The 21,953-nt window shown below is 48.9% G+C and overlaps 1 protein-coding gene across 6 annotated transcripts in view; it reads left to right on the forward strand.

Annotated features, from left to right (window-relative positions):
• PHLDB1 (pleckstrin homology like domain family B member 1) overlaps positions 1-19,127 on the forward strand; it is a 52,970-nt gene extending 33,843 nt beyond the window's left edge. Inside the window, exons 8-21 of one of the 6 annotated variants that reach the window (XM_067470830.1) lie at positions 723-878; positions 971-1,081; positions 1,220-1,309; positions 6,673-6,798; positions 7,101-7,208; positions 8,406-8,511; positions 8,605-8,917; positions 9,909-9,999; positions 13,801-13,947; positions 14,058-14,277; positions 17,616-17,701; positions 17,852-17,881; positions 18,309-18,347; positions 18,465-19,127. In XM_067470830.1, coding sequence (XP_067326931.1) covers positions 723-878; positions 971-1,081; positions 1,220-1,309; positions 6,673-6,798; positions 7,101-7,208; positions 8,406-8,511; positions 8,605-8,917; positions 9,909-9,999; positions 13,801-13,947; positions 14,058-14,277; positions 17,616-17,701; positions 17,852-17,881; positions 18,309-18,347; positions 18,465-18,605 — 1,764 coding nt within the window. In that variant the 3' untranslated portion in view covers positions 18,606-19,127. The remainder of the gene's footprint in view (positions 1-722; positions 879-970; positions 1,082-1,219; positions 1,310-6,672; positions 6,799-7,100; positions 7,209-8,405; positions 8,512-8,604; positions 8,918-9,908; positions 10,000-13,800; positions 13,948-14,057; positions 14,278-17,615; positions 17,702-17,851; positions 17,882-18,308; positions 18,348-18,464) is intronic. The other 5 variants (XM_067470831.1, XM_067470832.1, XM_060786970.2 and 2 more) reach the window with 5 other exon arrangements.
• The last annotated feature ends 2,826 nt before the right edge of the window (positions 19,128-21,953 follow it).

The raw sequence follows: 21,953 nt of genomic DNA on the forward strand, positions 1-21,953 counted from the left end.
GCCATCCTATCACCCCACCCCTCAGATTGCATAAATTATGCAAATCTGCAACAAGAAAGGTGGGACACCTGGAAGCATTGCTGTGTGCTTTCCGCAGGAGTCTCCACTTACCCGTAGACTCCGGCCAGTTGGGCAACCGAGTGCCATGGGGTGCACAGGGTGCAATGCCATCCTATCACCCCACCCCTCAGATTGTATAAATTATGCAAATCTGCAACAAGAAAGGTGGGACACCTGGAAGCATTGCTGTGTGCTTTTCGCAGGAGCCTCCACTTACCCGTAGACTCCGGCCGGTTGGGCAACCGAGTGCCATGGGGTGCCCAGGGTGCAATGCCATCCTATCACCCCACCCTTCAGATTGTATAAATTATGCAAATCTGCAACAAGAAAGGTGGGACACCTGGAAGCATTGCTGTGTGCTTCTCGCAGGAGTCTCCACTTACCCGTAGGCTCCGGCCAGTTGGGCAACCGAGTGCCATGGGGTGCCCAGGGTGCAATGCCATCCTATCACCCCACCCCTCAGATTGTATAAATTATGCAAATCTGCAACAAGAAAGGTGGGACACCTGGAAGCATTGCTGTGTGCTTTCCGCAGGAGCCTCCACTTACCCGTAGGCTCCGGCCGGTTGGGCAACCGAGTGCCATGGGGTGCACAGGGTGCCGTGCCATCCTGTCATTGAGATGCCGGTTGAACCCCTTTGCTGTCTCCCTCTTTCCCGCAGGAAGCGGAGGCTCTGGAGTCGGAGAGCAAGCTCTTTGAGGACCTGGAGTTCCAGCAGCTGGAGAGGGAGAGCCGGCTGGAAGAGGAGCGCGAGGAGATCAGCCGGCAACTACTGCAAGGGACGGCCGAGGGGCACCACAACCTGGCCAGGAGGAAGGTCAGTGAGGCTTGGCTCCGGCGGCATGTCTATGTGTGTGTCAGTCCTGACCCCATGGCACTCACTTAGACCCCAATCTCCTCCCCGCTTAGGAACGTGTGGCGGCACTCGAGAGCCAGGCCAACCAGATCCGGCTGCAAGCAGCGCAGGAGGCCGAGCGGTTGGGCAAGGAGCAGAGCCTCACATTGCAGATGCTGCAGAAGGTGCGCCCAAGCAGGGAGTGGGGCAGGCTGCCCATGAGCCTGGGGGTCGGGAGTGGTCATCTAAAGTGTCCTGGTGAAGGGGTCGTTGGCTCGAGCTGCAGCCCCTCTGATGCCGTTTCCCCGGCTCTTTCCCTCCAGGAGAAGGAGACCCTCCTGGCTCTTGAGCGGCAGTACCGTGCACTGACCGGGGGGTCGGGCTTCCCCAAAGCCTCCCCAGCCCTCCGAGAGGTGAGGGGTCCGTCTTCTGTTGGGTGGGTGCAAATGAGGGTCAGCATTATGTCTTCTTTCTCCCTCCTGATTCCTGTGGGGTTTCCTCCAAACTCAACCCTTTGCTCCTTTGCTCCTCTCTCTCTGGCTTCCATCCCTCAAATCATAGAATCCAAGAGTTGGAAGAGACCTCCTGGGCCATCCAGTCCAACCCCATTCTGCCAAGAAGCAGGAAAGTCACATTCAAAGCATACCCAACAGATAGCCATCCAGCCTCTGTTTAAAAGCCTCCTAAGAAGGAGCCTCCACCACACTCCTTCTGGGGCAGAGAGTTCCACTGCTCTCCCAGTCAGGAAGTTCTTACCAATGTTCAGATGGAATCTCCCTTCTTGTAGTCCGAAGCCATAGTTCCACGTCCTAGTCTCCAGGGCAGCGGAAACAAGCTTGCTCCCTCTTCCCTATACCTTCATCTCACATATTTATACATAGCCCTCATCATGTCTCCTCTCAGCCTTCTCTTCTTCAGGCTAAACATGCCCAGCTCTTTAAGCCGCTCCTCATAGGGCTTGTTCTCCAGACCCTTGATCATTGGAGTCGCTCTCCTTTGGACACATTCCAGCTTGTCAACATCTCCCTTCAGTTGCGTGTTATTCCAGGTGTGGTCTAACCAAGGCAGAATAGAGCACGGGTAGCATGACTTCCCTGGATCTAGACACTAGACTCTTATTGATACAGGCCAAAATCCTGGAGATTCCACCTGAACATGAGGAAGAACTTCCTGACTGTGTGAGAGAGCTATTCAGCAGAGGAACTCTCTGTCCAGGAATGTGGTGGAGGCTTTGGAGCAGAGAGTGGATGGCCATCTGTCGGGGTGCTATGATTTTCCTGCTTCTTGGCAGAATGGGGTTGGACTGGATGACCCACCAGGTCATCCAGTCCAACTTTAGGATTTTATGATGGGACTCCATGGGTCCATCCATCTTTCCAGCCAACTAGCAATGTCTCTCTCTCTCTCTGTGGAGTATTTTTGTATAGGACCTCAGGCACAAGGGGACCTTGAGTTGTTGTAGGTTTTTCGGGTTGTATGACCATATTCTAGAAGCATTCTCTCCTGATGTTTCGCCTGCATCTGTGGCAAGCATCCTCTGAGGATGCCTACCATAGATGCAGGCATAACGTCAGGAAAGAATGCTTCTGGAACATAGCCATACAGCCCTAGAACTTACAACAACCCAGGGATTCCAGCCAAAGCCTTCAACAATACATATTTATTGTTGTTGTTGTTGTTGTTGTTGTTGTTGTTGTTGTTATACTATACACACACACACATATACATATATTATATTATACTAATTATTATTGTTCTATTATATTATATTATTATTCATTACTAGCCATCCCCTGCCACGTGTTGCTGTGGCCCAGTCTGTGTATATGTGTATATATGTGGTTTTGCACATGCATTGTAATGTATTTTTTTATTTTGGCTTTTAAAGTCTCTTTTGCTGTGTTTTTCAGTGTTTTTCAGAGTGATGGTCACTTGTTGGCCTGAGAGGTGTCTTGTGTCCAAATTTGGTGTCCATTCGTCCAGTGGCTTTTGAGTTATGTTAATCCCACAAATGAACATTATTTTTTTATTTATATAGATTATTATTTGTTACATGTATAGCAACACAGCACACATCAGTCCAAGTGTCTAGGATTTGTTTCTGAATATCGGGCCCTTCAAGGGTATTAGATTTATTTATTTATTTGTTGTTGTTGTTATATATATATATATATATATATATATATATATATATATAATGGTGATGATGATTATTATATTTATCTATTTTATTATTGTTATTATAATATATTATATTATTATGTTTATTATTATTATTATTTATTACATGTATAGAACACAGCACACATAGACATTAATTCCAAGTGTTTGGGACTCTCATATACATATAGAGAGAGAGGGAGAGGGGGGGGGTTATTTCATTCATATATATACACACACACAACACACACACACATACACTAGCTGTCCCCTGCCACACGTTACTGTGGCCCAGTTTGTGTATATGTGTTTTGTGTGTATATGTATGTGTATATGTGTGTGTGTATAGATGTTTGTGTATATGTGTACGTGTGTTTGTGTATATATGTGGTTTTGTGCATGTGTTGTAATGCATTTTTTTTGTTTTTTGAAGTCTTGTCAGCTGTATTTTTCAGTGTTTTTCTGAGCGATGGTCACTCGTTGGCCTGACAGGTGTCTTGTGTCCAAATTTGGTCTCAATTCGTCCAGTGTTTTTTGTTATGTTAATTCCACAAACCAACATTTATTTATTTATTTATTTATTTGTGTGTGTGTGTGTGTGTGAGAGAGAGAGAGAGAGAGAGAGAGAGATACCTCTAATATGCTACACCCTTGGAAAAAGCCCAAGGAGAGAACGTCAGGAGAGAATGCTTCTAGAACATAGCCATACAGCCCGAAAAACCTACAACAACCCAGTGATTCCAGCCACGAAAGCCTTTCACTTTCTCCTTGCGCTTCTCTTGGCTTCTCCTTTCTCGTTCCTTTCCTTTCGGAGGACGTTTTGAGATCATAGAATCCTAGAATCCTAGAATCCAAGAGTTGGAAGAGACCTCCTGGGCCATCATCCAGTCCAACCTCATTCTGCCAAGAAGCAGGAACATTGCATTCAAATCACCCCTGACAGATGGCCATCCAGCCTCTGTTTCAAAGCTTCCAAAGAAGGAGCCTCCACCTCACTCCGGGGCAGAGAGTTCCACTGCTGAACGGTTCTCACAGTCAGGAAGTTCTTCCTCATGTTCAGATGGAATCTCCTCTCTTGTAGTATGGAGATCAGTGCCAGGGTTGCACCTGAGAAGGCAAAAGGGCAGGTGGGCAGGAGTGGGAGGGTTAGGAAGACGTGGTCTCCGTGCCAGGCAAGGATTCAACCCAGGATTCGAGGCCGCTTTTTGCAACCCATTGTGTCCGCACAAAGGGAATGAAGACGGGCCAAGTCTGGCTACAAGGCGGATCGGGCTTATGATGATGCTCGTCAGGGGCCAAGAGTGAAACCTGGAGCCCTTTCCAGCCTCTTCCGAGGCTGGAAAGGGCTCCAGGTTTCACTCTTGGCCCCTGACGAGCATCATCATAAGCCCGATCCGCTTTGGAGGCAGACCTGGCCCGGTCTTCATCCCCTTCACCTCCCTCTTGACCCTTTTCCTGTCCAAACAGGAGGCAGAGTGGGCTGGCTTTGCAGGCCCCTCTTGCGCATCGGTTCCCTCCTCCCAGCCCTGCCCAGCGGCGCCAGAGGTAACGCCTGGCTCCTTGTACGCCGCATGCCCTGCGATTGGGGTGCCTGCATGGCTGCATGCATGCTTGGGTGGCCCCTCCTGCACTTGGCACCTGAAATGGACCCTTTCCCTGGCAAGAGATTCCCCTCCGAATCCCACAAGTGCATACGAGGGTTGAATGAAAAGTAATGCCTCCACTTTTGTAGCTCCTCAACACATGGCAATACTGGTATGCAACAGGTACTGGCTTGTTCAGTAGACTCTCCTTTACAGTTCCATTTTGGCGGGAAGCCTTAGCATTGAACGGTTGTGTTGTTGAAGTGTGAAGTGTGGAACCCTGCACAGACAGTAGGTCAATGCGACCTAAGCAATGTATGCGACAGGCACTGGCTTGTTCAGTAGACTCTCCTTTACAGTTCCATTTTGACGGGAAGCCTTAGTATTGAGCGGTTGTGTCGTTAGAGTGCAAAGTATGGAACCCTGCGTAGACAGTTGGTCAATGTGACTAAGGCAACATATGCGGCAGGCACTGGCTTGTTCAGTAGACTCTCCTCTACAGTTCCATTTTGGCAGGAAGCCTCAGCATTGAATGGTTGTGTTGTTAAAGTGCGAAGTATGGAATCGTGCAGTCATTAAATTCTTGACAGCAGAAGTTGTCACCCCAAAGCAGATTCATCAGGGAATGCAAGCTGTTTATGGTGATTGTGTGGATGTGAGTACTGTGTGTCACTGGGTGAGAAAGTTTAAAGATGTTGAGGTGACACCTTCTGCTGTCAAGAATTCAATGACTGCATGTTGCTTAAGTCACATTGACCGACCGTCTGGGCAGGGTTCCATACCTTGCACTTTAACAACACAACCTATTAATGCGAAGGCTTTCCGCCAAAATGGAACTGTAGAGGAGAGTCTACTGAACAAGCCAGTACCTGCCGCATACCAGTACTGCCATCTGTTGAAGAGTTACAAAGGTGGAGGCATTCCTTTTTCTGCTAAGGCTTCCTGCCAAAATGGAACTGTAGAGGAGAGTCTACTGAACAAGCCAGTACCCGCCGCATACTAGTACTGCCATCTGTTGAGGAGTTACGAAGGTGGAAGCATTCCTTTTTCTGCTAAGGCTTCCTGCCAAAATGGAACTGTAGAGGAGAGTCTACTAAAAAAGCCAGTACTTGCTGCATACCAGTACTGCCATCTGTTGAGGAGTCACGAAGGTGGAAGCATTACTTTTTCTGCTAAGGATTCCTTCCAAAATGGAACTGCAGAGGAGAGTCTACTGAACAAGCCAGTACCTGCCACATACCAGTACTGCCATCGGTTGAGGAGTTACGAAGGTGGAAGCATTACTTTTTCTGCTAAGGATTCCTTCCAAAATGGAACTGCAGAGGAGAGTCTACTGAACAAGCCAGTACCTGCCACATACCAGTACTGCCATCGGTTGAGGAGTTACGAAGGTGGAGGCATTCCTTTTTCTGCTAAGGCTTCCTGCCAAAATGGAACTGTAGAGGAGAGTCTACTAAACAAGCCAGTATTTTCCACATACCAGTACTGCCATTGGTTGAGGAGTCACAGAGGTGGAGGCATTACTTTTCACTCAACCCTCATAGATAGAGGCATCCGTACAACAGAGGCATCCGTACAGATGACTAGCATGCCTTGGTCACTCATGCACATCTTAAGCTCTTTGCTTGGAGTTGTGGCTACTTCTGCATAACAATCTGGGGTGGACATGACCTGGGTGGCTTTGAGTCCACATGTGCAAGACTGGTGGTGCCGTGTCTTTGGTCCCCTTTGGAGCATGTCTTTGTGCATGCGAATGCGCACAATGGTGGCATCTCCTTGCCTAACCTCTCTGCTGGCTGCTTCTAGGGGGATTGGGGTCCACCTGCTGTTTCCGGCCCTTGCAGCCACGCGCCGGACGCTAGTGTCTCCCCCACCGGTGGCCCCCCACTTCTGCTGCCTCCTAGCTATGAGGTACTGCCCTCTCAGACCGGGTTCTGTCCTTTTGGGGGTCTCGGAGGGAGGCCACCCGCATCGACCCCTCGGCTGCCTCCTGCTCCCCTCTCTCACGCCGCCTCTCCTCTCCGTCTGTCCAGTATGTGACCACTGACCAGCTGGCGGTGATCCTGGGGAGTGTCCGGGCGGCCGTAGGGCTGGCCCACCCTCCCGGCCCCTCTGCTCCTGCCGCTTCCGCCTTGCCAGCGCCGCTCTCTTCTTCCCAGGTTTGTGCTCCAACCGTAGCCTTGCTTCCTTGTTGCCCTTTCCTTGACCGCTTCCTCCAGGCATAGTTGACCGTTCCCTTAGGACAGGGCAGGGGGCTTCAGGTATATCCTCGTGGCGAGAGAAAGGTGGTCTGCCACTGTAGCTGTGCTTTCCGCTTGCCTTCTTCCGCCTTCCTCTTCCTCTTCTTCTGCTGCCAGTCCAAATTGGAACTGTAGGGAAGAGTCTACTGAACGAGCCAGTCCAGAAGACGGATCCACATTCTCCCGCATCTCTGCCTTTCTTTGCGTCTCTCTTTTGCCAGGTCTATCGCTCCAAGATGGACGGCAGCCTAGCCTGGTCCAAAGCGGGGGCGTCCACTTCTTCCTCCCAGCTCAGCCTCGCCAGCCTCGGACGCAGCCCCTCCCCAAAGGTAGGTCTCTCCCCATTGGTCTCCCCAACTTCGGCCCTCCCTCCAGGTGTTTTGGACTTCAACTCCCACAATTCCTAACAGCCGGTATTATTATGCTAATAATATCATATATTGTATATACATATAATAGTGATAATAATATTATAATGTAATACAATATACTACTTCTACTAATAATAAGGTAATATAATAATATTAATAATATATTATATATTACATGGAATATTACTAATAATATTACGGTATAGTGGTATAGTTCAATATAGTAATATATAATGGTAACATTGTGTTGTGCTAATAATATAATATATTGTATATACATATAAAATTGATAAATATATTATTCTGTAATACAATATAACATTACTACTACTACTAATAATACAATATAACAATATTAATAATATATTATATATTACATGTAATGTTACTAATAATACTACAGTTTACTGGTATAGTGCAATATACTAATGTATAATGCTAATATTGTGTTGTGCTAATAATATAATATAATATATTATAATATAATATATTATATATTACATGTAATATTACTAATAATATTACATTATAGTGGTATAGTTCAATATAGTATTGTATAATGCTAATATTGTGCACCTGTGGGGATTGAGGAGGGGGCCCACCTGGCAGCTAATACTGTGTTGTGCTAATAATATAATACATTGCATATACATGCAGATACGTTATTTGTACTGCAAAAGACGTGAAAGAACAATGCAGTATTTAAAATGATGAACAATTTTAACCAACATAAACTTACCAGTATTTGGCTGATCAGTCAGTCATATTAATTCAGATTGTTGTTGTTGTTGTGTGACTTGAAGATGTTACAGTCTTAGGGTGTTAGGTTCTTGTGGGTTTTTTCGGGCTATAGGGCCAAGTTCTAGAGGCATTTCTCCTGACGTTTCGCCTGCATCTATGGCAAGCATCCTCAGAGGTAGTGAGGTCTGTTGGAATTAGGACAATGGGTTTATATATCTGTGGAATGGCCAGGGTGGGACAAAGGACTCTTGTCTGCTGGAGCTAGGGGTGAATGGGTTGTTGTAGGTTTTTCCGGGCTATATGGCCATGTTCTAGAGGCATTTCTCCTGACGTTTCGCCTGCATCTATGGCAAGCATCCTCAGAGGTAGTGAAGATGCTTGCCATAGGTATATTCGTCTTCCTTCCTGCGGCAGAACGCCATGGCTGCCCAGAACGGCGGGACGGGCAGCCTCCCGCGCAACCTGGCCAACACCCTCCAGGACATCGAGAGCAAGCGCCAGCTGGCCCTCCAGCAAAAGGGTACGTAAACAGGTCGGCGGGTGGGCAGGCGGCCTCGGTGGGGGTCCGGACACAGCGCTAAGCCCCCTCCCTCGGCCGGCCTCGTCTCCGCAGGGCAGCAGGTGATTGAGGAGCAGCGGCGGCGCCTGGCCGACCTGAAGCAGAAGGCGGCGGCCGAGGCCCAGTCGCAGTGGGAGGCCCTGCGCGGGGGAGGGGCGCCCCCACTCTTGCCCCCCTACTCCTCCCCCCTCATGCACCACTCCATCCTCCATCACCACCACCCCCACCACGCGGCGGGCAGGGGGATGGACGACCCCCAGCCCCACCAGCGCCCCTACGACACCCTCAGCCTGGAGAGCTCCGACAGCCTCGAGACCAACTTCTCCAACAGCGGGAACTCCGCCTGCTCCCCGGACAACATCTCCAGGTACGGCAGGGACCCCCACCTGTCCCCTGCCTTCCTCTGCCCCTGAACTTTGTGGGAGACCCCCAGCAAGCGGTCCTAGCAGAGAAGCGGGCAATGGAGACGTAGGACCCCCCACCCGTCCCTATCCACCTGCTCTTGGCTTCCTCTGCCCCTAAACTTTGTGGGAGACCCCCAGCAAGCAGTCCTAGCAGAGAGGCGGGCAATGGAGACGTGGGACCCCCCCACCCGTCCCCATCAACCTGCTTTTGGCTTCCTCTGCCCCTAAACTTTGTGGGAGCCCCCCAGCAAGCAGTTCTAGCAGAGAGGCGGGCAATGGAGACATGGAACCCCCCACCCGTCCCCATCCCCCCGTTCTTGGCTTCCTCTGCCCCTAAACTTTGTGGGAGCCCCCCAGCAAGCAGTACTAGCAGAGAGGCAGGCAATGGAGACGTGGGACCCCCCCCCCCCACCTGTCCCCATCCGCCTGTTCTTGGCTTCCTCTGCCCCTAACCTTTGTGGGAGACCCCCAGCAAGCAGTCCTAGCAAGGAGGTGGGCTATAGAGACATGGGACCCCCCACCCATTCCCATCCACCCTTTCTGGGCTTCCTCTGCCCCTAAACTTTGTGGGAGACCCCCAGCAAGCAGTCCTAGCAGGGAGGCGGGCAATGTAGACGTCCCCTTGCCACCGCTGGTCCTCTGACCTCCCGGTTGCGGTGAGTATGCCTCTCTCTCTCCATCCACCTGCCATTGCTTCCATTATGACATCCCGCCTTTTACGACGCTATTCTGCGTCTGCGAGTTTGGGGAAAATTGACCTTGACATTTGGGAGTTGTAATTGCTGGGATTTATAGTTCAGCTACAATGCTATTTATGACGCTATTCTGCAGCTGCGAAGGGGGTCCCTGAGTATTGCCCGCCGGCTCCACAGAACCCACCCACAGGGTCCAGGGGAAGGAGGAGGGCATGCGTGGGAACGGCTGGGACGGTGACACTGTTGGTTTGCCGTGCAGCGCCAGCGGAGCCGACGCGGGGAAGATCGAGGAGATGGAGAAGATGCTGAGAGAGGCCCATGCGGAGAAGTCGCGCCTGATGGAGTCCCGGGTGAGCGCCCGTTCCCAACCGCCTCTTCCTTCCCTTCTGCAAGCGGTGCTTCGGTGCTCTCTTTGTACTAGGCTTGTTCACGGATTCGGATTGATCGGTTCTCTTTGGCCAGTGTTTTACAACCTTCCTAATGCCATGACCCCTTGATAGAGTTTCTCATGTTGTGGTGACCCCCAACCAGAACATTATTTTCTGGTTGGGGATCACCACAACCTCATAACGGTCATTATGCTCCTGTTATGAATCGTAATGTCAATATCCAATATGCAGGATGTATTTTCATTCACTGGACCACCTTTGGCACAAATACCCAATACACCCAAATTTGAATACTGGTGGGATGGGGGGGGGGGGATATTCGGGAGTTGTAGTTGCTGGGATTTATAGTTCACCTACAATCAAAGAGCATTCTGAAGGCCACCAAAGATGGAATTGAACCAAACTTGGCACACAGAGCACCGTGGACTCAAACAATGACAGATCAGGAATAAACTTGACACAAATACTCAATATGCCCCAATGTGAACACTGGTGGAGTTTGGGGGAAATAGACCTTGACAACTGGGAGTTGTCGTTGCTGGGATTTATAGTTCACCTACAATCAAACAGCATTCTGATCTCAAACAATGATGGAATTGAACCAAACTTGGCACACAGAACTCTAATGATGAACAGAAAATATGGGAAGGGTTTGGTGGGTATTGACCTAGAGTTTGGGAGTTGTAGTTCACCTACATCCAAAGAGCACTGTGAACTCAAACAATGACGGAGCAGGAATAAACTTGACACAAATACTCAATATGCCCCAATGTGAAGACTGTTGACGTTTAGGGAAAGTAGACCTTGACATTTGGAAGTTTTAGTTGCTGGGATTTTTAGTTCAACTCCAATCAAAGAACATTCTGATGGAATTGAACCAAACTTGGTACGCAGAATTCCCATGACCAACAGAAAATACTGGAAGGGTTTGGTGGGCATTGACCTAGAGTTTGGGAGTTGTAGTTCACCTACATCCAGAGAGCACTGTGGACTCAAACAATGATGGATCTGGACCAAACTCCACACGAATACTCAATATGCTCAAATGTGAACACTGGTGGAGTTTGGGGGAAATAGACCTTGACATTTGGGAGTTGTAGTTGCTGGGATTTATAGTTCACCTACAATCAAAGAGTATTCTGAACCCCACCAACGATAGAATTGGGCCAAACTTCCCACACAGAACCCCCATGACCATCAGAAAATACTGTGTTTCCTGATGGTCTTTGGTGACCCCTCTGACACCCCCTCATGACCCCCCCCAGGGGTCCCGACCCCCAGGTTGAGAAACACTGCCTTTGGCCAATCCGGCTTGTTCAGGTGGCTGTAACGGTAAGGGCTGCCAGGTGCAGCTTCTTCCCTTCTATCCGGGAGCAGGCGGTGCGTGCTGCCTTAACCCCGTTGCTCAAACCCATGCCTCCCCGAAAGGAAGGAAAGGATCCCAGGAATGGAAAGGGGAGCCTTGTAAGTCCCCCATTGCTTCCAATAACAACAACAACAACAACACTTTACTTATATTCTGCCCTATCTCCCCAAGGGGACTTAGGGCGGATCGCAGTACACATACATGGCAAACACTCAAGGCCGTTTTGGATAGACAGGACAGAGAAAGAACAGAACAGAAGGTAAGGCCCTCATGAAAAGGGATGTGACACTGAGGCTCTGCCTCCGAAGGCCAAAGTCTCCATTCCTCACTGGTCTGAGAGGTGGTCATATTACGGAGTAGGCAGAACTTAGGACATTTGAGCCGGAGGTTTAGCACAGCTGCTAAATCATCAGCAATTATAAGACCTGTCAACCAAAAGGTTGCAAGCGCAAAGCCCCAGGTTGGCATGAGCTGCCAACTGTCAGCCTAGCTCATTGTTTACCTAAGCAATTCGAAAACAGCTTTAGCTGTGATTATTTATTATTATTTATTTATTTACTTTATTTCTATACCGCTTTTCTCATCCCTCAGGCAACTCAAAGCGGTGAACAGCATCAATATACAGCATTACAAAACAGTATCAGGCAATTAAAACAATTATAATATAAATCACTAACTTCAGTATAACAATCAATAACGCCTCATCAGTAAAATCAGAATCCATTCTCGTCATCCATTATTCCGTATTCCTATGTTCAATTACACTGTTTAATCAAATGCTTGTTCGAATAGCCAGGTCTTCACTCTCCTCCGAAACACCAGCAGGGAGGGGGCCAATCTGATATCTACAGGCAGGGCTTTCCACAGCCGAGGGGCCACCACTAAGAAGGCCTTGTCTCTTGTCCCTGCCAACCGTACCTGTGATGCAGGCGGGACCGAGAGCAGGGCCTCCCCAGATGATCTTAATGTCCTGGTGGGTTCATAGGAGGAGATGCGCTCAGAGAGGTAAGTAGGGCCAGAACCATTTAGGGCTTTATAGGCTAACGCCAGAACTTTGAATTGTGCCCAGTAGCAAACTGGCAGCCAGTGGAGCTGGCGCAACAGAGGAGTTGTATGCTCCCTGAGTGCCGCTCCTGTTAGCAACCTGGCTGCCGATCGCTGGACCATTTGAAGCTTCCGAGCAGTCTTCAAAGGCAACCCCACGTAGAGAGCATTGCAGTAGTCTATACGGGATGTAACTTGGTAACTACCGTGGCCAAGTCAGACTTCCCAAGGTACGGACGCAGCTGGCGCACAAGTTTTAACTGTGCAAATGCTCCCCTGGTCACCGCTGAAACCTGAGGTTCCAGGCTCAGCGATGAGTCCAAGATCACACCCAAGCTGCGAACTTGTAGCGTCTTCAGGGGGAGTGCGACCCCGTCCAACACAGGCTGTAACCTTATGCCCTGTTCGGCCTTGCAACTGATCAGGAGTACCTCTGTCTTGTCTGGATTCAGTTTCAATTTGTTTGCCCTCATCCAGTCCGTCACAGCAGCCAAGCACAGGTTCAGGACCTGAACAGCCTCCTTAGTAGCAGGTGGGAAGGAGTGACAGAGTTGGACATCATCCACGTACTGATGACATCGTACTCTGAAACTCTGGATGATCTCTCCCAGTGGCTTCATGTAGACGTTGAACAACATGGCAGACAATATTGATCCCTGTGGGACCCCACAAGACAATGGTTGTGGGGCCGAACAGGTGTCCCCCAGCAACACCTTCTGACATCGACCCTCTAGGAAGGACTGGAGCCACTGCAGAACAGTGCCTCCAAGACTCATCCCCGCGAGGCATCCCAGAAGGATACCGTGGTCGACGGTATCAAAGGCCGTTGAGAGGTCCAGCAGAACTAACAGGGATACACTCCCCCTGTCTAGTTCCCGGCGAAGATCATCCACTAAAGCGACCAAGGCTGTCTCGATACCATGTCTAAAGCCAGACTGTGCCGAATCTAGAAAATCCGTGTCGTCCAAGAATACCTGGAGTTGTGAAGCCACCACACGTTCCAGGACTTTGCCCAAAAAGGGGAGATTGGAAACTGGCCGGTAGTTGACAAATTGAGTGGGGTCCAGTGATGGTTTTTTTCAACAGCGGTTTTATTATAGCTTGTTTTATATATATATATTACAGCTTGTTTTAAGCTTGATTAGAGAAATTAGGTACCGATAAAAGCGCGAGAGATGTTTTACGACACCATAAAGAAAAAAGATCTTGGGCCAGATGGCCCCCTTCCGCCTGGCATCTCTCTGCACCTTTGTGATGCCCATTCCTCCACCTGGCAGCCTTGGCATTACACCTGTGGGGATTGAGGAGGGGTCCCACCTGGCTGCAAAATGGCACTCTCCCTTTTTTTGCAGGAGCAAGAAGCGGAGCTGCGGCGCCAGGCTTTGGAGGACGAGCGGCGGCGGAGGGAGCAGCTGGAGCGGCGGCTGCAGGACGAGACGGCGAGGCGGCAGAAGCTCATCGAGAAGGAGGTCAAGATGCGGGAGAAGCAGTTCGCCCAGGTGGGGTCGGGCAGGGCAGGTGGGCACAGGCATGGGCCCACTTCATCCCTCCCTCCAGGTGTTTTGGACTTCCACAAACCCTAACGGCCGGTCTTCCTCTCATCTCCCAGGCGCGGCCGCTGACCCGCTACCTGCCCATCCGCAAAGAGGACTTTGACCTGCGGCTGCACATCGAGTCCTCGGGCCACAGCGTGGACACCTGCAGCCACATCATCCTCTCCGAGAAGATGTGCAAGGGCTACCTGGTCAAGATGGGGGGCAAGATCAAGTCCTGGAAGAAGCGCTGGTTCGTTTTCGACCGCTTGCGCCGCACCTTTTCCTACTACGTCGGTAGGTGGTGGTGGTAGTGGTGGGGGGGGGGGTGCGTCCTATGGGTTCCTCTCTTTCTGGGCACCCCAATATTGAATGTTTTATATTGTGTATAAACTGTTTTAAATTGTAAGTCGCTTGGAGCACCTTGGTGGAGAGCGACTAATTAAGAAATAAAGGGATGATGATGATGATGAATATCCCAGACACTTGGACCTAATATGCTGTGGTGTTAGGTACAAACAAATTAATAATAATAATAATAATAATAATAATAATAATAATAATATCTCTAATAACTGCAAGTCGCTTCTGATGTGAGAGAATTGGCCATCTGCAAGGATGTTGTTGCCAAGAGGATGCTCGGATGTTTTACCATCCTCTGGGAGGCTTCTCTCATGTCCCTGCATCTGAAGCTGGAACTGACAGGCAGGAGCTCTCCCCACTCTCCAGATTCAAACAGCCAACCTTGTGGTCAGCAGTCCTGCCGGCACAAATGTTTAATCCTATGCGCCACCAAGGGCTCTTCTAATAATAATAACATAACCTGCAATATCCTAGGCCTTTGGGGAGAGCCCAATATTCAGAGAAAAATCCCAGAGACTTGGACCTAATGTGCATGTGTGCTGTGTTGCTATGCACATGTAATAAATAAATAAATAATAATAAATACTATAATATAATAATTTCCAGAGACGAATCCCACAGACTCAGACCTAATGTGCATGTGTATTGTGTTGCTATGTACATGTAAATAATAGTAATAATAATAATTACTATAATATAATAATTTTCAGAGACGAATCCCAGAGCTGGCATTGTCCGTAGATACCTCCAAGGTCATGTGGCCAGCATGACTTAATGGAGCACTGTAATATAGCAATAATAATATAGATTATTATATAATAATGATAATAATATAATAAATACACACACACACACACATATATATATACTATATTATTACTATATAATAATAATAATAATAATAATAATAATAATAATAATAATACCCAGATGGTGAGACGCCTGCTCGGACCCCTGGCCTTTGACCTGTGGGGTCCCGCAGGGCTCTATTCTGTCTCCCATGCTTTTCAACATCTACATGAAACCGCTGGGAGAGGCCATACGGAGTTTTGGAGTTGGGTGCCATCTCTATGCGGATGACGCGCAACTCTACTACTCTTTTCCACCTAACTCCAAGGAAGCCCCTCGGGTGCTGGGCGAGTGCCTGGCCGCTGTGTCTATCTGGATGAGGAGGAACAAGCTGAAGATCAATCCCGACAAGACAGAGGTCCTCCTGGTCGATGGCAAACCTGACTGGGGTATAGGGTGGCAACCTGTGTTGGCCGGGGTTGCACTCCCCCTGAAGCCACAGGTCCGCAGCTTAGGAGTCCTCTTGGATTCATCACTTACGCTTGAGGCTCAGGCGTCGGCGGTGTCCGGGAGGGCTTTTGCACAATTGAGACTTGTGCGCCAACTGCGACCGTACCTCGCGAAGGCTGATCTGGCCGGGGTGGTCCATGCCTTGGTCACCTCTAGATTGGACTACTGCAATACGCTCTACGTAGGGCTGCCCTTGAAAACGGCTCGGAAACTCCAACTGGTCCAACGGGCAGCGGCCAGGATGTTAACTGGTGCTCCTTACAGAGAGAGGTCAACCCTCCTGTTCAAGGAGCTCCACTGGCTGCCGTTTATTTTCCGAGCCCAATTTAAGGTGCAGGTGCTTACCTACAAAACCCTGAACGGTTTGGGACCACCCTACCTGCGTGACCGCATCTCCGTTTATGAACCCACACGTTGTCTACGAACCCACACGCTCACTCCGGTCATCTGGAGAGGCCCTGCTCGTGATCCTGCCCGCGTCGCAAGCGCGCTTGGTGGGGACTCGAGACAGGGCCTTTTCTGTGGTGGCCCCCCAACTTTGGAACACCCTCCCAAGGGACCTCAGACAGGCCCCTTTATTGGCAGTCTTCCGAAAGAACTTGAAAACCTGGCTGTTCCGATGGTCCTTTTCAGATTAGGAACCCCCCAGTACCAAATCCTAGAAGCACTTTAGTAGAACTAAGTCTACTGCACACCGCACACTGCACCTATCCTATAATCCTTCATACCTCCTGCCACATCAGCACTTTTAATCTTGTACACAGTACCCCGGCCCAGCCCAGTTTTATTGTTGTCTTTATGCATTGTTATTGCTGTTGTTTATTCTGCTTACTGTTTTAATTTGCTTTAGGTATTGTATTGTTGTATTGTGTTTTGAGGCCTTGGCTTATGTGAGCCGCATCGAGTCCCTCGGGAGATGCTAGCGGGGTACAAATATAGTTATAATAATAATATAATAATAATAATAATAATAATAATAATAATAATATCTAATATACTAGCCCTTTGGAAGAGCCCAGTATTCAGGGCAAGGTTGGTGCTTATTCCTGTTTCTAAGCCAAAGAGCCGGCATTGTCTGTAGACACCTCCAAGGTCATGTGGCCGGCATGACTTAATGGAGCGCTGTAATATAGCAATAATAATAATATATATCGTAATGATAATAATGATAATAATATTATAAATATAGCAATATAATAATATATTACAATTATAATTATAATAATATAATGTAATATAATGTAATGTAATAATGTAGATTATAATATAATAATGATAATAATATAGCAATATATTATATACATAATATACATAATTATATACATAATACAATATATACATACATAAACGACTCCGGCCCTGTTTACCTCTCCGAACGTATTCTCCCCTACGAACCATCAAGATTATTAAGATCATCTGGAGAGGCCCTGCTCTCGGTCCCACCGGCCTCGCAAGCGCGCCTGGTGGGGACGAGGGACAGGGCCTTCTCGGTGGTGGCCCCTCGACTCTGGAACTCTCTCCCTCTGGAGGCCAGAACCGCCCCATCCATCCTAACATTTAGGAAACGGGTGAAGACGTGGCTGTGGAGTCAGGCCTTCAAGGAATGAGAGAACACCATAGGACCCTGGATGGAAGTGGATATAGATCCATCTTATTAGGACGACTGACCACAGTACCTAGCAGTTCGAAAACATGCAAATGTGAGTAGATCAATAGGTACCGCTCCGGCGGGAAGGTAACGGCGCTCCATGCAGTCATGCCTGTGGCCACATGACCTTGGAGGTGTCTACGGACAACGCTGGCTCTTCGGCTTAGAAATGGAGATGAGCACCACACCCCAGAGTCAGACATGGCTGGACTTAATGTCAGGGGACTACCTTTACCTTTACCTAATATACTAGCCCTTTGGGCAAATCCCAGACGCTTGGACCTACATAGGAGTGACCCTTCCCTCTTTGCCCTCTGCCTTGCAGACAAGCACGAGACGAAGCTGAAGGGTCTCATCTACTTCCAGGCCATTGAGGAGGTTTACTACGACCACCTCCGGAGCGCAGCCAAGGTGAGCCGAGGGTCAGAGCATCCAGAGTCAAGGCCCGCAGGAGGTTCCTTTGGGGGCATCATTGGGGGTCCCCTTCCTTGTCCTCTTTCCCCCTCCTTCCTTCCATCCTTCATTCCTTCACGTTTCTCTCTTCTCCTCCTCCTCCTGCAGAAGAGGTCCTTCTCTCTCAGCCTGGCCAGTGTAGGTAGCCCTTGGTTTCCTTGGCATGCCCTGAGTAACAGCCCCCTACCACTCATTCCCACTAACAGATGTCTGCTTTGGCCTTTTGTGCATCTCAGAATACGAGACAAGGGTCCCACGAGACAAGGGTCTCAAACGCCATGTAAACATTGAGGTCAACCCTACTTTGGTGAGGTCGTTGGCCATCCCAATTGTGTGCCGTCAACAACTAACAGCTTCCCTGAGTGGACACTAACTTTCCACCTCTAACTCAGGCATGGGCCCACTTTGGCCATCCCTCCAGGTGTTTTGGACTACAACTCCCACAATTCCTAGCAGCCTACCGGCTGCTAGGAATTGTGGGAGTTGTAGTCCAAAACACCTGGAGGGATGGCCAAAGTTATCCCACGCCTGCTCTAATGTTTCCTGTTTTTCTGTTCCTTTCCAGCACCTAGCAGACTTCCTTCCTGCTCCCTTCAGTGGAGAGGTTGGTCTTGCACTTCCCCTTTCTCTCTTCCCACCCAACCGCCAACTTTACTCTGGGGGTAGCACTACTTGCCTATGGGGCAGGGCAAGTGACCAGACCACCCTTTGCTTTCCACAGAGCCCGAACCCGGCTCTCACCTTCTGCGTCAAGACCCACGACCGCCTCTACTACATGGTGGCCCCTTCCGCCGAGGCCATGCGCATCTGGATGGACGTCATCGTCACGGGCGCCGAGGGGTACACGCAGTTCCTGAACTGAGCCCAAGCGGGACCCTTGGCGGCCGGAGGAAGAGGAGGAAGCAGGGACAGGGGCCAAGGCTTCGGGGCTCCTTCCAGTCGGAACGACGCTTCTGCTTCTCCACAAGCTCAATATGGGACTGTTGGGAGCCGCCAGGGCTTCGGGAAGTCGCTTCCCGAAATACGGCGCCCTCCCCTTGGCCACGGACTAGAGATGCCACGTTTGCCCATTACACTGCCAAAGGCTCCATGCCAACAGCTCAGTTGAGTCCTGCCCTGGATATGTGGGGGTGTAGGTTTCCATATATCCTTCCTTCCTTCCTTCCTTCCTTCCTTCCTTCCTTCCTTCCTCTTCTTCCTCCCTCCCATATCTATCTATCGATCGATCTTCCTATCTATCTATCTATCTATCATCTCTTTTCTCCTTCTTTCCTTCCTTCCTTCCTTCCTTCCTTCCTTCCTTCCTTCCTTTTCTTCCTCCCTCCCATATTGATCTATCTCCCTCCCTCCCTCCCTCCCTCCCTCCCTCCCTCCCTCCCTCCCTCCCTCCCTCCCTCCCTCCCTCCAGTATCTATCTCTCTATCTCTCTATCTATCTATCTATCTATCTATCTATCATCTCTTTTCTCCTTCCTTCCTTCCTTCCTTCCTTCCTTCCTTCCTTCCTTTTCTTCCTCCCTCCCATATTGATCTATCTCCCTCCCTCCCTCCCTCCAGTATCTATCTATCTATCTATCTATCTATCTATCTATCTATCTATCTATCTATCATCTCTTTTCTCCTTCCTTCCTTCCTTCCTTCCTTCCTTCCTTCCTTCCTTCCTTTTCTTCCTCCCTCCCATATTGATCTATCTCCCTCCCTCCCTCCCTCCAGTATCTATCTATCTATCTATCTATCTATCTATCTATCTATCATCTCTTTTCTCCTTCCTTCCTTCCTTCCTTCCTTCCTTCCTTCCTTCCTTCCTTCCTTTTCTTCCTCCCTCCCATATTGATCTATCTCCCTCCCTCCCTCCCTCCAGTATCTATCTCTCTATCTCTCTATCTCTCTATCTATCTATCTATCTATCTATCATCTCTTTTCTCCTTCCTTCCTTCCTTCCTTCCTTCCTTCCTTCCTTCCTTTCCTTCCTCCCTCCCATATTGATCTATCTCCCTCCCTCCCTCCCTCCAGTATCTATCTATCTATCTATCTATCTATCTATCTATCTATCTATCTATCATCTCTTTTCTCCTTCCTTCCTTCCTTCCTTCCTTCCTTCCTTCCTTCCTTCCTTCCTTTTCTTCCTCCCTCCCATATTGATCTATCTCCCTCCCTCCCTCCCTCCAGTATCTATCTATCTATCTATCTATCTATCTATCTATCTATCTATCTATCATCTCTTTTCTCCTTCCTTCCTTCCTTCCTTCCTTCCTTCCTTCCTTCCTTCCTTTTCTTCCTCCCTCCCATATTGATCTATCTCCCTCCCTCCCTCCCTCCAGTATCTATCTCTCTATCTCTCTATCTCTCTATCTATCTATCTATCTATCTATCATCTCTTTTCTCCTTCCTTCCTTCCTTCCTTCCTTCCTTCCTTCCTTCCTTCCTTCCTTTCCTTCCTCCCTCCCATATTGATCTATCTCCCTCCCTCCCTCCCTCCAGTATCTATCTATCTATCTATCTATCTATCTATCTATCTATCTATCTATCATCTCTTTTCTCCTTCCTTCCTTCCTTCCTTCCTTCCTTCCTTCCTTCCTTCCTTTTCTTCCTCCCTCCCATATTGATCTATCTCCCTCCCTCCCTCCCTCCAGTATCTATCTATCTATCTATCTATCTATCTATCTATCTATCTATCTATCTATCATCTCTTTTCTCCTTCCTACCTTCCTTCCTTCCTTCCTTCCTTCCTTTTCTTCCTCCCTCCCATATTGATCTATCTCCCTCCCTCCCTCCCTCCAGTATCTATCTCTCTATCTATCTATCTATCTATCTATCTATCTATCTATCTATCTATCTATCATCTCTTTTCTCCTTCCTTCCTTCCTTCCTTCCTTCCTTCCTTTCCTTCCTCCCTCCCATATTGATCTATCTCCCTCCCTCCCTCCCTCCAGTATCTATCTATCTATCTATCTATCTATCTATCTATCATCTCTTTTCTCCTCCCTCCCTCCCTCCAATATCTATCTATCGATATATCAATCTTCCTATCTATCTATCATCTCTTTTCTCCTCCCTCCCTCCCTCCCTCCCTTCTTCCCTCCAATATCTATCTATCTATCTATCTATCTATCTATCTATCTATCTATCTATCTATCTTCCTATCTATCATTTCTTTTCTCCTTCCTTCCTTCCTTCCTTCCTTGTGTCTTTCCTTCTCTTCTCTTTCCTTCCATGTACCTCTTCTTCTCCCTCCCATATCTATCTTCCTATCTATCTATCATCTCTTTTCCCCTTCCTTCCTTCCTTCCTTCCTTCCTGCCTTCCTTCTTCCTTTCCTACCTTCCTTGTTTCCTTCTCTTCCTCCGATTCTTTCGTACTTCTTTCCTTCCTTCCTTCTTCCTTTCCTTCCTTCTCTCACTCCCTTTTCCTTCCTTCCTTCCCTTCTTCCTTCCCTTCTCTCACTCCCCCTTCCTTCCTTCCTTCCTTCCTTCCTTCCTTCCTTCCTTCCTTCCTTCCTTCCTTCCTTCCCTTCTTCCTTCCCTTCTCTCTTTCCATCCATGTACCTCTTCCACCTCCCATATCAATCTATCCTTCCTATCTATCTATCTATCTATCTATCTATCTATCTATCTATTTCTTTCCTCCTTCCTTCCTTCCTTCCTTCCTTCCTTCCTTCCTTCGTCTTCTTCCATTCTCTTTCCATCCATGTACCTCTTCTGCCTCCCATATCTGTCAATCTATCTTATCTATCAATCTATCAGTCTTATCTATCTATCTCTTTCGTCCTTCCTTCCTTCCTTCTTTCCCTCCCTCCCTCCCTCTCTTTGGTCCTTCTTTCCTCCCCTTCCTTTCCTCACTCCCTCTCTTCCATCCTTCTTCCCTTTCCTTCCCTTCCTTCCTTCCTTTTATCCCTTCCTTCCCTTCTTCCCTTCCTTCCTGATTTCCCTGGGCAGAGACAGAGGGAGGGCGCGTGCCGGAATGCTCTGCCGCGTCCTCCATCACTCCAACTCCCATCATCCCTGCCGCCTTGTGCCTTGGGGGGCCGCTGCCCGCTGTCTTTCCAGCAAAGGGACCAGAAGCGCGGCTCCGCCCGGGCTTGGTTCTCTTCCGTCGGAAGGAAGTGGGACGTCCTGCCCGGAGGAGGCTCTCTGTGGTGAGTCTGCCCAGAAGGCCAAACCCAGAGTGGTTTCTCTCCTTGGTGCCACCAATGACTCAGACTGGGCAGAGGA

This window comes from Anolis sagrei, chromosome 7, assembly GCF_037176765.1.
Source record: "Anolis sagrei isolate rAnoSag1 chromosome 7, rAnoSag1.mat, whole genome shotgun sequence".
NCBI classification, from domain to species: Eukaryota; Metazoa; Chordata; class Lepidosauria; order Squamata; family Dactyloidae; genus Anolis; species Anolis sagrei.